The 15,103-nt window shown below is 43.4% G+C and overlaps 1 protein-coding gene across 2 annotated transcripts; it reads left to right on the top strand.

Moving 5' to 3' along the window:
• The first annotated feature begins 8,085 nt into the window (after nucleotides 1-8,085).
• ormdl3 (ORMDL sphingolipid biosynthesis regulator 3) lies at nucleotides 8,086-14,681 on the top strand. Of its 2 annotated transcripts, none has more exons than XM_079183049.1 (4): nucleotides 8,086-8,344; nucleotides 9,129-9,382; nucleotides 10,582-10,733; nucleotides 12,089-14,681. In XM_079183049.1, exons 2-4 carry the CDS (start codon nucleotides 9,209-9,211, stop codon nucleotides 12,222-12,224), a joined length of 462 nt encoding a protein of 153 aa, XP_079039175.1. In that variant the 5' UTR covers nucleotides 8,086-8,344; nucleotides 9,129-9,208; the 3' UTR covers nucleotides 12,225-14,681. The 2 variants fall into 2 exon arrangements, with proteins under 2 accessions (XP_079039175.1, XP_079039174.1); XM_079183048.1 differs by having other exon boundaries at nucleotides 9,126-9,382.
• The last annotated feature ends 422 nt before the right edge of the window (nucleotides 14,682-15,103 follow it).

The raw sequence follows: 15,103 nt of genomic DNA, 5'->3' as shown, positions 1-15,103 counted from the left end.
CATAAAAGGGGACACAATAAAGCCATAAACTGCGGCGGTGGCTGGGCCAGGCATCCAGCGGCCCAAAGGCGACACATTTTACATCAATACTATTGTCATTGTGATGGGGCTGTGGGGCGAGCAGCCGCGGGGACGAGGGGGAGGACGGAGACGGGGAGAGAGAGAGAGAGAGACAGAGCGAAGGAGGAGGGTGGGACACTTGTGATGGACCTCTTAGCCTGAAGTAACCAGTGCGTTTGATTCTCACACACACACACACACACACACACACACACACACGCAAGGAAACTGATCAGGACGAATGCAAACAAGATACCCGGCAGAGATCAAACAGAGTGATCACAATCTAGTGAGGAGATTTGTCTCAAAGGATTATCAGTCAGTCGTGGAAAGAACGACCGCCGACCACATTTGTGAAAGCAGCAGTGAAGGGTTTCATCGGGACAAAGTTCCTCACAGAACATTACATGTTACTGTAGAAGTCTGTGTTCCGGTTGTAGTTTCTGTAGATGAATTTCAGGACAGTTCCCTCGTTTGTGGCACGATTAAATCAGCACAATCATAGTTTTTTTATGAGACTTGAAGGCCTTTTTGTCTTTGTCACTTAACACATTAGAAATCTGTTTACAAGTGATGAGAGCGGATGGATTACCTGACAGATTTGAGTGTGTGCTGCCGTGTGGAACACAGCCTTTAATGCCATTTCTGGATTTGATATTGTAGCAACAAAAAGAACTGAAAACAGAATGGAAATAATTCTCCTGGCCCCAAACTCAATTGCAGACATTTGATACCTGCGTTTGTTTCAGTCGTAGATTAAAGTCAGGCGACTCGAATATCAAACTTTCTCTGTCGTTAAATACCGAGTTTGTCACGGACACGTCACTCCAACACAAGTCTTATTTTGGATATCCTTAAATATCCATGAGTGTTGTCTTTTCCTGGTTTTGAAGGCTGCATAACAATGAAGTGATGTAATATTCTGAATTACCACACTGTTATAGCTGTTCTATTATTTGTCTTTACCCGCTTAGTCATTATATCCACATTACTGATGATTATTTAAAAAGAAGAATACAGCTTTCCCCTCGATTTCCCCTCGATTGGTTCGATTGGTTTGGGTCACAGGATTACTTTTCTACGCTGACAGAGCTGCTCTCTCTGGTACAGTATTCTCTAGTTGAGTTATAAAACATCTCTGTTGTTTCTTGCTTTGCGGGGGCCGAGGTCTCTCTGCTGAGGACCTCCAGAGAGAGAGAGAGAGAGAGAGAGAGAGAGAGAGAGAGAGAGAGAGTTCAGAGAGGACCAAAGGGGGCTGGAAGGTCGCTCAGCAGGGGCTGGGAGCGTGCACTCTGCAGGGAGAGAGAGAGCGGTGACCACAGTCTGGAGGTCAGCAGTGGAGTGTTTTATTCCTCCTTAACAAAGAAGATCGGGAAACAGGCAGTGAGTGAGCAGCACTCGACCTACCGCCCCGTTTGAGAGGAAGGAGGGGGGGGGGGCTCTAAATGTGACAATAATTGATGGATATCTTTGTGAAACTTGTATGAATCGCGCTCTCCTGCCAGCCGTGGTGGGTAGTCCTCTACATTATACCAACAAACAAACAAAAAAAGATGGCTTCTCAAGGCCTCGGGTGGAGCATGTCGGAGCGCTGCTGACGACGACGCGGGGTCTGTTTCCCATCACGAACATCGTCGAGTTTTACGGCATCGCCAGAAATGTGCCGAGCTCAGCTCTGGGCTACGACAGTGGTCTAATTTACGAGTGCAGGCGAGAGGAATCAGTCTGCGGTCTGCATCTGAACAACATTGGAACCACGTTTTCCCAGGTCGAGGCCACAAGTGCAACGCGAACTGTCTGGGGGGGTGAAGAACTGTAACAGCGATTTTTAGGGTCAAGAAGATTGGAAGGCGATGGTTGTTTCATGCAAACCTCTGCAGAGGAAGGCCTCGGTGTGTCTGCACCAGTACCTACTGCACAGGAGGAGGGAGTGTGTGTGTGTGTGTGTGTGTGTGGGGGGGGGGGGGGGCACACAGCGGCCCCCCTACTGGGTCGGTTTCTACGGTGACCTGAGAAAGGCCGTAACCAGGTCCGGCTCTTTCTCAGGCCTAATCAGCGCATTACCACAAAGGAGGACATGTGTTCGCCCCCTCCACCTCTCAACCCTCCCCACTCAATCCGACCAGCATGGCTGGACACAGGCAGCCAATAAAACCAGGATTAGGAGGGTATCTACACACACTGGGCTGTAGCGAAAAATGTTCCTGAACACGCCCAATCCCGCCCTGCTCCCTTCACAAACTTTCTTTTCATCCCTTCTCTCTTGTCTCTCATTCCTTCCATCTTTCACTTTATTTCACTTGCTCCCATGTTTGTATCCTTCCCTCGCTGCCTCCTCCCTCTTCAGAGCCCTCGCACCGTAAGCTCTTCACACAAAGGGGCATCCAGAAATTACTCATTTTGCCGGAGCGGTTTCGGCAAATTCCCAATGTCTCTGTGCCCGCCTTCCCTCTTTATGCCCGGGATTATGTGTTTGTTTGTTGCTGTTATGATGATTAAATGTGCTCCATCACGATGACAAAGCCGTGCATGCGTTTGGCTGCTTACTTATTTTTGGCATGAATACACGCTCTTCTACATAAAGTAAAAACATTTGGAAATCTCCCTTTTGAGATTCATGACCACGGATCTTCTTTTGCCTCCATCTGTGAAGTGATTGCCTGATAAATTGACACCAGATAATGATGCTAATAAAACCCCGGTGTGCTCCGTCTGCACAGGAAGCGCATCGTGTTTACCGTCACGAATTTGACGGGAGAAGTTTGGAAGTCATGCGGCTCTCGCCGGCCGAGAGACTGCCGCCTCACCTCTAGAGTCCTCGCTAATGTGTCCTGGAAATGGGAGAGTGTCGGGGATAATATCGACGCCTTTTGTCAGGACTTTTTAAGACGGGGGGGACAAAGACGACAAGGGCTCTTCCCCCCCAAATAAACCCTTTTTTCATTAGAGCGGCAAACACTCCATCCCTGGGCTGTGTGAGGGAAGCTGTGTGAGCCGCTCAGCGAGGTCCCACAGGGAAAGAGCCTAAAACCCCTCAGCGGCCTTCAGCCGGACACTGAGGCGGCCTAATTAAAGGGCACTTAAGCCCCCACAATGTGCGGCGGCGCAGGTTGGAGTTGGTGGGGGTCCCCGCCGAGAGGGACAGAATTCATGGCACTCGTAAACAAGGGAAGTCCAGGACAGGAGGGGACAGAAGAGGGCTATGTGCCAGAGACTTTGTTCACACAAGATGAAGAGTCAACAGCCTCCCCGTCCCTCACCCCTCCTTAGCCATCCCCCCTAATAACCACCTTCTTCAGAGGAGCTGCGAACACAATGCCGTCCCACTCCCCTCCTCTTGCTCTCAATCACTGTTGGGACAATGAGGGGAACCCCCCCCCCCCCCCCAAACCAGCACCACCACCACCACCACCACCGCCATCCCTCTGCCCCTCCCCGACCCCCAAACAGACACTTCTTTTATTGAAATTCTTTGGTGTTCTAATCCTCAGCTTCCTCCGGGGGCAATAATGGACTCCCTGCGTCAGCCTTTTCCAGCGAGGCTATCATCCAAAGCCCGCCTGGGTCACAAGTCCACCTCTGCTGTTGGAGAGAGCGGCCCCCGGCTCACATGGTCCAGCTCCTCTACAGGCCACACGAGCCACCGACACCACTGACCGCAGGAACGCTTGATATTAACAGCAATAGAATAAAGTAGTATTCTGCAGAGCAGTGTTTCCCAAACTTACTTTAAAAAAAACATCAAACCATCGCGACCCAAAACACAACAGGCCTCGTCTAAAAAGGAAAACGTGAGAAAAGTGGATTTTAAATGAATGTTCTGGAGCATTTTTACTGCCATTTCCTCGTCTTGTTCTATTATATTGAATCGCTGAAACAGACATCTTGAAGAGATATATGGTAACTGGAAAAATGCCAAAAAAGTAATCAGTTACCCTTTAGATTTACAGAGCAAGTTGGGAATCTTTTTTTCTTTTCAATAATATTTATAAGCTCTGTTGAGTTTGAACAAATCCCCTCTTTGGCTTCACTGCATGTTAATTCAGCTGTTCACCACTCAAAGAATATACATGTCGGTGGGGAGTGCTGTAATTTACAGTAGATTACAGTTTACAGCGTACAAAAGACGAGAAGTACAATAAATGCTCCATATAATATTGTATATTGTGAGTGTTAAGTAGACGAATAGACTACTAGTGTATATAGTAACACCACCACAAACTACAGCCTCCAAAATTATCTTAAAGTTCAACAAAATCTTCACATTTTAACCATCCAGATGAATGAATAAACGTTTGAATGTGTTGCGTTGAGCCTGTTGTACTCATAACTGTGTACTGTACGTACATCAGGACGTAAAGCTTTCATTTAGCACGCAAACGCATGCAGCGACGGTCAGACTACAACCACACTGCTTAGCTTTGTTTGGTGAATTATCGTTATTCTTTATATGAAAAGACACGCTGTGACATCATGAACATTGACTTCACGGTACGCAGCGATGTAGAGCCTTTTATAAAAATATGTACGAGTAGAAACACACAGAGGACGAGCATTGCTTGAATATTATCCCTTTATTCTGACTTCACCACTGTGCTGTGTGTTAAAGTTACACAGTTAAACGTGTGTAGACGGTGACACCTGCTGGTCGAACACAATCAGAAGCTCCAGATGGAGAACATGTGAGATGTCTTGTGAGCGTGAAGCATTGAGAGGAAGCGACGGTGACATGAGGACTAGAGCTGCAACTAACTCTTCTTTCTGATGTTTTCTTGATCAGTCAACAGAAATGTCCGTCTTCATTTACCAGAATCCAAAGATTGTAAGTTGTTAATGTGATGGAAGAGATATTTACACACGTAGATCGATGCAGAGGACGCTTTATTTGAGCTTTCAGGCTAAAGCACCTTCATCACAGGATTCATTGATCGATCTCTCTGCTGTCAGTTTGAGCGCTCTGATACTTCCAGCTGCTTAGTTCAGATCAAGCCGGGCGGAGCGGTGGTTGTCCTGCAAGTTGTTTAGTTTAAAATGATGCAAAACATGAAAAAGTAAGAACAGCTTTTGTTTTCCAAATCTTGTATTGTTCTAAAAACAGGAGCAGAATGTGAAGCTTCTACATCTGTACAGCAGTGAATGTTGTGGGCTGTTCATCCTGCGGTTTGTTAAATTAAAGGCTAATGTTTGGGATTAAGTTTCTACACTGACGGCACACTGAAGGATGTAACGTTAAATTCCTCAGATAAGAACGTTGCTATATATATATATATGTATATATATATATATATGTATATATATATATATATATATATATATGTATATATATGTATCGCTTTCTCAGCTACAACAAAGAACCAACAGCTTAGTATTTTCCTCCAAATATTTATTATCAAGACTTCTATTATTATCACTAATTCAAGCTGCATGTGCCAATTTTAAGTTTGAATCTCTAGTAAACCATTAGCTACAACCAGGGGGAGATATATATAATGCTGGCTCTATAAAGCAGCATTCAGGAAGTAAAAGTAATGTTACGACAAGAAACGTTGAAGTATGACATGTTTTTGGAGCAGTTCAATTATGATTATCATCAAATTCAAACATGTAGAGTAAGCACACAGTCCTGGTCCTCCCCGACAGATATGCAGGTTATGTGCTGTATTAAAGTTGTATAATTGTAGCTGATAATTACATGCAGGTTTATGAACAGTCAGATATGTCTTAGTGTAAATTCTTTATGCGTCATTGGCGAAGAATGTTTTTTTCTTTTTCACAGCCGCTGCTGTCAGAACAAAGTTCAACATGAAATGCATCTGCTCATTAAAAGCCTTCTTCACTGGCACGAGTGGTGTTATCAGAGTCACGTTACGTCTGAGAGGCTCAGCCAGATGACCCGCGGGCCTGAGCCAGAGTGGAGAGAAATGCAGTCCACGGAGGAACGCATCTAAACACCTATTAAATATGTGGTCGGGAGGAACTGGATACCACTGCAGCACTTTGAAGATTTGATTGTATCATCGTTCATGGAAGCCAAAGTTTTGTTGCGTCAAAGATCAGATACTCGCTCCCGCTTGGCTGAGTGTGAATTGTTTTTTTGTTGTTTTTTTCAGTCGGTTGCTGCACAACAAAGCATAAAAGCAACATTACGGATTAAGGATCTGATGTAAACACTGCTACACCGGCGGACAGCTTGGTGGGTTTGATTCAGTTTTTGCCAAGATTGTACAATTTCTTGAACTTCGACTTGTTGCAGCTTGTTTTTTGAGTTTGATGGAAGTGTGTTTTAGGACGCTTTACAGCCCATTGGTGTTTGGACAGGAGGTTAGCCTATTGTGGGTTAAACTCCTTACATCACACAACACAGCCGTGGTGGTTGCAGACACACCTGGCAGAGATCTGAGTGCACTCTTTCTAGTTAGAAAAAAAAGATAAATGTCCAGATGACGTCTGTAGGCGTCACCCCCTCCCGAGGTCTGTTTTATCAGTGTCACGTATTTGGCCATTGTTCCAGTGCCAGCGATGATCTCACAGCTCTGTCATCCACAGTTCGCATATGAACAGAGCTCTAGGTTTACACAGCCAAACACGGCTACAGCACCCCGAGGCCATGAGCGCAAGAGAGTCTGCTGTCGGCCGGGCCGAACCTGTTTCATGCCACTCATCACAGGGGTACCCTTAGAACCAGTGGGTGTCGTGTAACATCACATGCTAGTAGAACACAGTTGACCCCTTTGGCCTCGGGCTACTGTGGGCCTAAATTAGTATTTGGACTTATCTTTGGATCGAGAACATGACACTGTTGATCTTTGATTTTTGGGGGCCAGACTATCAGCCCAGCAAGGTCTCCTCTCTACTCGGGTACATTGGTACTCATGATTCCCTGACTTAATCCTTAAGGCCACCATGAGGTTGATATGTGTCTGCTAAGATATCTCAACAATTATTGGATGGATTGTCATGAAAATGTATTACAGCTATCCATTCCCCCCTCAAGATGTATTGAAAAGACTTAAGGGATCATTTTACTTTTCTCAGTGTCACCATTGGTCCCTTTTTTATTTATCCAATACTTTGGTTTATGACCAAATACCTACAAACCTATTGGCATTCCCATAAGCGTCAGCTGTACTTTGTGTTTAATGCTTAACATCACTGTGTTAGCATTGTGATCACGTCAACATTTTGATATTCACATTTTAAGTACAGCTTCACAGAGCCACTAGCATGGCAGTGTACTTTTAGTCTTGCCCTTTTTATACTATATATTGCAAGAATACATGAGTTAAATTGCTTGCAATGCATAATATTGTATACGTTTGCTGTAAAAGTAAGAGAAAAAATCATTGTATCATAATCCTAGGACTTTTTTTTCTAAATATATTTGTAAAAAACACTTTTTTATATATATATATATTTTTTTTATATAAAAATATTTTTAAATATATATATATATATAAAACATATATTCTTTTATATATATATATAAAAAAAATATGTATATAAAATATATATTTTTTTATATATACAAATATTTTTAAAAAATACATATATATATATATATATATATATATATATATATATATATAGAAATTATATATTTTTTTATATATACAAATATTTAAAAATATATATATATATTTTTTATATATTTATATATATTGCTTAAAAAATTATACAGAGAAAAAAAAGGATCCATTTTTTTTTAATAAAGATTTTTCATTGTTTTTTAAAGGGATACTTAATGTCACAAATTAATTATTTCCTCATTTACTTTTTTATATTTATTTTACCGTTAAAGTGTCAGTCATGCCCGTTTCCACTGATCCCGCCTCCGCCGTGACGTCGGTTTTGGGGGGCGCGGTCCACCTCCTTTAAAAACGCATTAAACGCCGATAGGCCAGCGTCGTCCACGTGACACGCAGCAGCCAATCACGGCAGAGTGTGAACTACTGGGGGCCGTGACAACGAGTAGCGGTGACGTGACATCGTGAGCTGGGCTGTGTTGTCACCAGCTGTTGTCTGGAAGACGAAGGGAGGAAAAGTGGATGTGTCGACACGAGGACACGCACACACACACACACTAACACACGCGCACACACACACAACCAGCAGAGCTCAGCAGCACGCACCGGCGCCGATAGACGGTTACCGGATGGCTGATGGAAACACCGGAGCCTCGCCAGTCTCCCGGTGCTCGTACCAGTTACATCGATGAGACGCAAACTGGGATAACGGACTAGAGCCAATACAGGTCGGAGTTGAAGCCATTTTTTCTCCCTCTGCTGTGAGTATACAGATTTATTTCCTCACTTCTAACTGACACATGTACGTATATATAGAGAGAGAGATATTTATGTATATATATATATATTTTATCTCCACTTGTAGATCTTTGTAACCACGTTATGGATAATTGTGCAGCAGTTACATTTGAGGCAACTTACAGGACAGCATGCTGGAATGACCACATTGTTTACTCCTCGTGGCAATCAGTTGCAGGTCCTGACTTCTATGCAGTTCTTATTAAAAATAAGAATAATAGCGACTCGGATCTTATTTTAGCCTGAGTTACATTTTAGCTCCATTTATACCATGGCCACAGAAAATACTGCTGTCTGATTGGCTGTATTAATTGCTTTATTGAGGCGCTTTTGGGTTTGAATTAAAAGCACATATATGACATGTAGACCAATGTTATTACAAGTAATGATGATAAATACGTTGTGTTGATACATCATGATGATTTAATAGAAGTTAGGCATCGTTAACTGGAACTTAATGTTACAAAGTGTCATTTTTAGTCACGGTTTGGTCGAATTTATTTAATTTATGTATTCAAAATAAAACCTGTTTATTGTCACAATCACAATGAATGCAGCTTTGGTCATTTCCACTGTAATATTATAAATACTTTAATGTATGAAGCTATTGTTATACAATAAACTAACTGCACAACTTGAGTTAGGAGGAAGTCATTCATATAACAGTATGCACTGTTCAGGCACACTTCAGCTAGTTGCCACACGTCTTAATAATCCTCCCAATCTTTCTGTTTGATCTCACAGCAGACGTACAGTCACGCCAGCAGCTGGGTTCCAGCTCATTCGGCACGTCGGTACCGGTCGGGTAGAGCGTCAGCGCCGCCGTCATGAACGTGGGCACGGCGCACAGCGAGGTGAACCCCAACACCCGGGTGATGAACAGCAGGGGGATGTGGCTGTCCTACATCCTGGGCATCGGCCTGCTGCACGTCATCCTGCTCAGCGTTCCCTTCGCCAGCGTCCCCGTGGTCTGGACCCTCACCAACCTCATCCACAATCTGGTCAGTGGGACGGAGGCTCCTTTTAACTAGCATGTGTTGAACGGTAGCGGGGCGGGGGGGTCAGTGGATGACACGTACTGCTGGAAGGCTCTGGGAGAAATGAGTCAGACGGGAACAACTCTCTGCACTGAGGTTTTAGGAAGAACAGGAAGTTGAACTTTGCTGCGTCGCTGCTCTTAGTCATGTTCTTTGTTAATGAGCGTGTGTCGGTATGTTTCAACCAGCATTTAGTTTTAAGGGCTGAGGCATTACTCCAGTCTTTCATCAGACACTTTGATCAACCTTAGGGAGCACCATATTAAAGGGTAACTTTGGTGTTTTTCAACCTATTTTCACATGTTTTGTGGGGATTACAGCTTTGGAAACGGGTAGTCGTTCAGGGCAATTATTCACGTCAATGTACGTCCTGTAAAAGTGTTTGTTTTCACCGCTGACAAGCTCAGATTGTTATTCTAAGTGTCTGATAACAGTATGGAAAAGACCCTACAGAGAAATGACATGTTTTTCATTAACTTTCGCTTGATCCGCTCCGTTTGTTCTCTCTGTTCTGAAATCTCTCGTCACATCCACATTGCAGAAATCCTCTAAATACTCAGCCGGGACGTTAAAAAGTATTTTAGATAACAACAAACTCTGAAGACACCGACGCGCCTCTCTCCAACTCTCACTCACGTTTCCACCGTTGTCTTCTGGCCAACAAAGTCACACGACACAATAAGAAACACACCGGATGAAGCGCTATGTGAGGAAACGGGTTGTATTTCTCTGAAGGGTTCTTTCCATAATGATGTCAGACACTTATGATAACAACCTCAGGCTGTCGGAGGCAGATTGTTACAGATGTTACTGTTTAATTAAGGTAGAGTTCGGGTTAGGCAGCTTAAACACCTTTTATGTTTTGGTTCGGTAAAGATTGTGTTCATGGTGAATTCTGTGACGGGATTCCTGACATTAACTTCTGTGTAAGTTAACAGAAACAGAAGTAGTTGTCTCTGACTGCCAGCGTGTATTTAATAGTTTGTGTATTTCATCATGCAGTTTTAAAGATGTCTTTACTCTGTGAATCCTTAGAACACGTCCACTTGTTGCTTGTGGGCTTCCTGCTTGTTTCAGGGTCTCTAAATCAAGAATGCACGAGACTAAATCCGTCAGCAGTATGACATTCACGCTACAGCGGTGCTCTTCTTTCTCTCTTCTAGTGCATGTACCTCCTGCTTCACACGGTCAAGGGGACGCCCTTTGAGACCCCGGATCAGGGCAAGGCTCGCCTCATGACGTACTGGGAGCAGATGGACTACGGCGTGCAGTTCACCGCGTCACGCAAGTTCCTCACCATCACACCGATTGTCCTGTAAGTGGCCCCCCGAGAACCCAACGCTCAGCCTTCAGTAGGGTAACGGGTGGAGGGAACAGACCCTAACACTAGAATAACATGACCCCCCCCCACTGGCTTCCCACCCGCCAGCACCTCTTCTGGTTTGTTTTTACCTTTTAGTTCAGACAAAGTTGTACTTTTGCTGACTTTACTTTGAAAAATATGATTTAATTCCGAAGCTCCCTCCTGCTAACTGCTAACTAACAGCAGGGCAATAACACTGTAGCCTCGTCACATTCTGTTGATTATGTTAGTTCATTTCTTTGGATATTTAAAACAGAAACACTGGCCACATCTTCCACGTTTGCACCTTTTCAAGCAGAACCCCGTTTCTGCTTTCTGTCCGCTTCAAACGGCACAGTTCAGTTCACAGGAAGTGCTCTGGCTCCCTGGGGTCGACTCGCCAGCTCAGCATGTACATCGTAGCGATAGCAGTTTTTTGCAGGTGCACACTTCTTCTTCTCCTTTTTTTTTTTTGTTTTTCACATAAGGCCCTCACAGTCCTTTTTGTTTTACAACCCAGAGCCAGCAGCAGGAGCCCGGTGGTCAAGTCTCTCGGCTCCCAGATGGAAAAACCAGCTGCACGTCTGTGAAAGTCTCTGCAGGGCCTTCGTTACGTGTCCTCGCTTGTTCGCCAGAGAACAGGACGTGCAATCCCTTTCATTTCTAAGCTCACAAAAGCCCTTCAGTGGTGTGTGCTGTTTCATCTACAAAAAGTTAAAAAAAGGCTGTTTATATCAGATCGGCGTAGTTTCTTATTGACTCAGGAACATCTGTGTGTCCTGCAGCCAGCATGCAGCACACAGTCAGGCTCAGATTCACTTCTCAGGCTTGTTTCTGAATGTTTGTTGCTCGTCATGTCCGGTATTTTGGGTTGTTCTGCAAAAAAGCAGAGCTTTTGCTTTTGCGCGTATTTTTGTTCCAATGATGTCGCAATCCTGTTGTTCGGCGTGTTGAAACAGCCTCGCAGATTAAACCTCTGGCACCGCGTGAGTTATGAGTGAGGAAACATCTTGCTGTGATTTTGTGAAAGAGCATTGCTTTCTAAAAGAGGAACAAAGGGCATTTTTAAAAAGATCGATATTATTCTGGAAACATGCGACAGTGGACAATACTTTCATTAAAGGTTGCAGTATTTTTTTTTCCATCCTGTTACGTAGCCTCTAGAATAAACTCAATGTTTCTAGAAAAAGGAGATGTTTTGAAAGCTTTAATTTTAATCTGTTAAAGTTTTTTCTTTACTAAAGACCTTGCAGACATGAATGCAGAGAATGTGTTCCTCATTTCCTCCCTTGTAATCATCAATATTCTCTTATTTATCTCTGATTCAGGTACATACTAACCAGCTTCTACACCAAATACGACCGGGCCCATTTCGTGGTGAACACGGTCTCCTTGCTCACCGTGCTCATCCCCAAGCTGCCCCAGCTGCACGGCGTGAGGATCTTTGGGATTAATAAGTACTGACGAGGCGGAAGAGGACACCCCCCCCCCCCTTCCCCTCGGTCCCCCGTGGACTTGCTGAGTGCACGCAGAGTATCAGGCCGCAGATCCACGAGGAATCTGTGGCTCTCTGGCTCTGGACTCTGCTGAGCGGGCGCTCTAAACGAAGCCCACCGGGGACACTGCCATGGTACCGAACCCCAGGAAAGGAGCCGCGATACACACTGCAGAGCGCACACAGGGAAGGCGTGCTCTCCTTCCTCAGAGACACTTTGTTAGACAATAAAAGGGAGTATTATGATTACGTCCATTTCTGTAGAAATGACTTGTTTCCTGATGTGACGGGTGTCGGAGGGACAATGCATCTCACGTGCCATTTTACACCGAGGCTGTAATCAAAAGTTATTTTGTGTGTAATGATACTCTGCTGTATTTATTCAGCTGCACTCCCAACGCGGCGCTTCTTCTTCTTTCTCGAGGAGAGAAACAATATTTTAATGACATGGTGAGCGACCCAGCGAACCGCTGCACAGGCGAGACACGGGAAACCACAAGGTTCTATATTTAGGCCTCTCGCTGTTCTGCTCGGGGCCGAAGTACAGCGACTCTTTTATTTTTATCTGACCGTGTCCATATTTGGACTCCTCTTATCCTGGTTTGTGTCACAGTGAGCCTGCTGTCTGCAGAGCCGTCTGGCCCCGTGTGCAGAAAGAATGTGTAAGAGCACTCTACTGATACAACAAACGTCCTGAAATACTACGTTAGGAGGCGAGTGTTTCTGAAACCTTTAATCACAGATGCGTGTGGGGGCTCATGCTTGTCATTGAAAGTACTCAAGAACGCTGATACGTCTGCATCTGGAGGCAAATTACACACTGAGTTACCAGTTTATTAGGTACGCCTGTGTGATCTAATCCAACATCGTAGCCTTGCAGTGAATCCTGAAACACTCAAAAGGTGTTCATAATGTTTTATTAGCCCTCATTTACATATATGAAAGGGGCAGGATTTTCGAAAAAAACCTCAAAAAGATGTTTGAATTCTCCCTCTTCAGCCTGTCAAAATGTTTCAGGATCCAATGAAGCTGCAGGTGTACTGTAGCATGTGCTAAAGGGATTCTGAGTTATGTTACAAAGCTGCCTTGTATTAGAGTGACAATGGCATTGTTCATGTTAAAAAGAAATAGGGAATATCTTTGTTTTACATATTGCAAGTGTAATGCATGTGGATGATCTTGTTTTAGCAGCGGAGGGCTGAAGTGTCCATGAACTATTTCACATGACTCGGTATGTTAATGTAATGATATTAAAGGGGACATATCGTGCTCATTTTCAGGTTCGTACTTGTATTTTGGGGTTTCTACTAGAACATGTTTACGTGCTTTAATGTTCAGAAAACACTTTATTTTCCTCACACCGTCTGTCTGAATATACCTGTTTTCATCCTCCGTCTGAAACGCTCCGTTTTAGCGCCTGTCTCTTTAAGAGCCCCCCCCCCCCCCCAGGCTGCTCTGATTGGCTTGCGAGGAAAAACTATGTTGTGTCTTTGCAGAGGATAGTTCTGAAGTCATTAGTGGGGCTACTCAGACGAGGATGCGGTATATTCTAGTGAGGATGTTCTCTGGAGGAGGCAGCCCACAAATGATATGTCCCCTTTAAGTTGTAGGGAAGCCACAATTTAATTCTTCATGATTAGCAAAAACTGTATCGTTGATCAAATCTTTCTCCTACGAAATGAAAAGCAGATAAATGCAGAATACATCAGAACATCAGAATAATGTTGTAAAAACATAAGAGAGAAAAAAACAATGTTTCTGCTCTGTCACTACATGTTATATCAAACACTGTTCAGCGTTGTCAAACTGGAAGATGGCTTTTAAAGAGACATGTAAAGATTAAATATCTTCTTTCCATTAATTGAAAATGTATATTTTACATATGCGTACGGATGTTAGTGTTGGCCACACATCTTACTCAGCAGTAGTTAGTAGCAGCATAAATATTCATGTTACTGACGGTGGCAGTGGTAGAAACAGTAGAAGTGTCAGTTTCATCTTTTAAGGAAGACAAAAGGACATTCAGTTCAACTGTGATTCATGCTGTTTCATATTAAATTATCGCTGAACCCAAAAGAGTTATTTTTTTAGCAGATTGATGTATTTAATTTGCATAATTTGACCAAAAGACAGAAAAACAAGTACCAAAGAATTCTGGATTTGTAAACACTAGTTGATGTTCTGCTGCTTTCACTTCGTCATCATGAAGTTTCTGAGATATTGTCGCCATAAAGGGCTTCACTTCAACAACGGGCTGTCATATTTCATAGCACAAAGTGATCTTATCTTTTTTTTTTTTACTGGACCGTTGAATTGAATGTTGATAAAATGTGAAACAGCGGCTTCTGTTTGCTTTTTGAAGGAAATGTCAACGTGTGATCTTCTGTAAGAGTGTTTGACCCAAAATACAGTATTTTTAAAGTATCGCCTCAAAACCCTTCATTGCTGCTTTTGTGTTGTCGTGTCTGAGATTGACGAGGAATGTCGGATTCATTAAGACGCATAAACCCTTTTTATATTTGGTGTTTTAATATTTGAATGATGAGAGCATCTCATGGGTTCACCTGTAGGATCCTCCGGACATTTTTCTGGCTTTTATCATCAATAATCGGGAAATTTGAGCATGAAATCTAAATATAGATTTAAAGATAAGATGGATTACTTTTTATCTGAATTTCCAGGTTTTATTTAGGACACAGGAACATTGACTTGAAGTGTAGTCAGAGTTCAGTTCAAGGGTGATAAGTTATATCAGTCTATTCAAGCTTTAATTGATAGTGTTGTATGTGACTTGATTTCTCCACACAAATTAGTTTTTATGGTTAAAATGCATAAGAGTTTTATTTCA

Source organism: Pholis gunnellus, assembly GCF_910591455.1.
Source record: "Pholis gunnellus genome assembly, chromosome: 21".
Classification (NCBI taxonomy): domain Eukaryota; kingdom Metazoa; phylum Chordata; class Actinopteri; order Perciformes; family Pholidae; genus Pholis; species Pholis gunnellus.
Note: the sequence above shows the minus strand (reverse complement) of the source record. Positions and strands in the feature narration are given on the sequence as shown.

Bases quoted from the DNA above. Each gene is read 5' to 3' on its own strand.
- ormdl3 (XM_079183049.1), top strand. From the start codon at position 9,209: ATGAACGTGGGCACGGCGCACAGCGAGGTGAACCCCAACACCCGGGTG. The intron at 9,383-10,581 runs GTCAGTGGGACG...TCTCTCTTCTAG, and splicing joins CCAACCTCATCCACAATCTG to TGCATGTACCTCCTGCTTCA. The intron at 10,734-12,088 runs GTAAGTGGCCCC...TCTCTGATTCAG, and splicing joins ACCATCACACCGATTGTCCT to GTACATACTAACCAGCTTCT.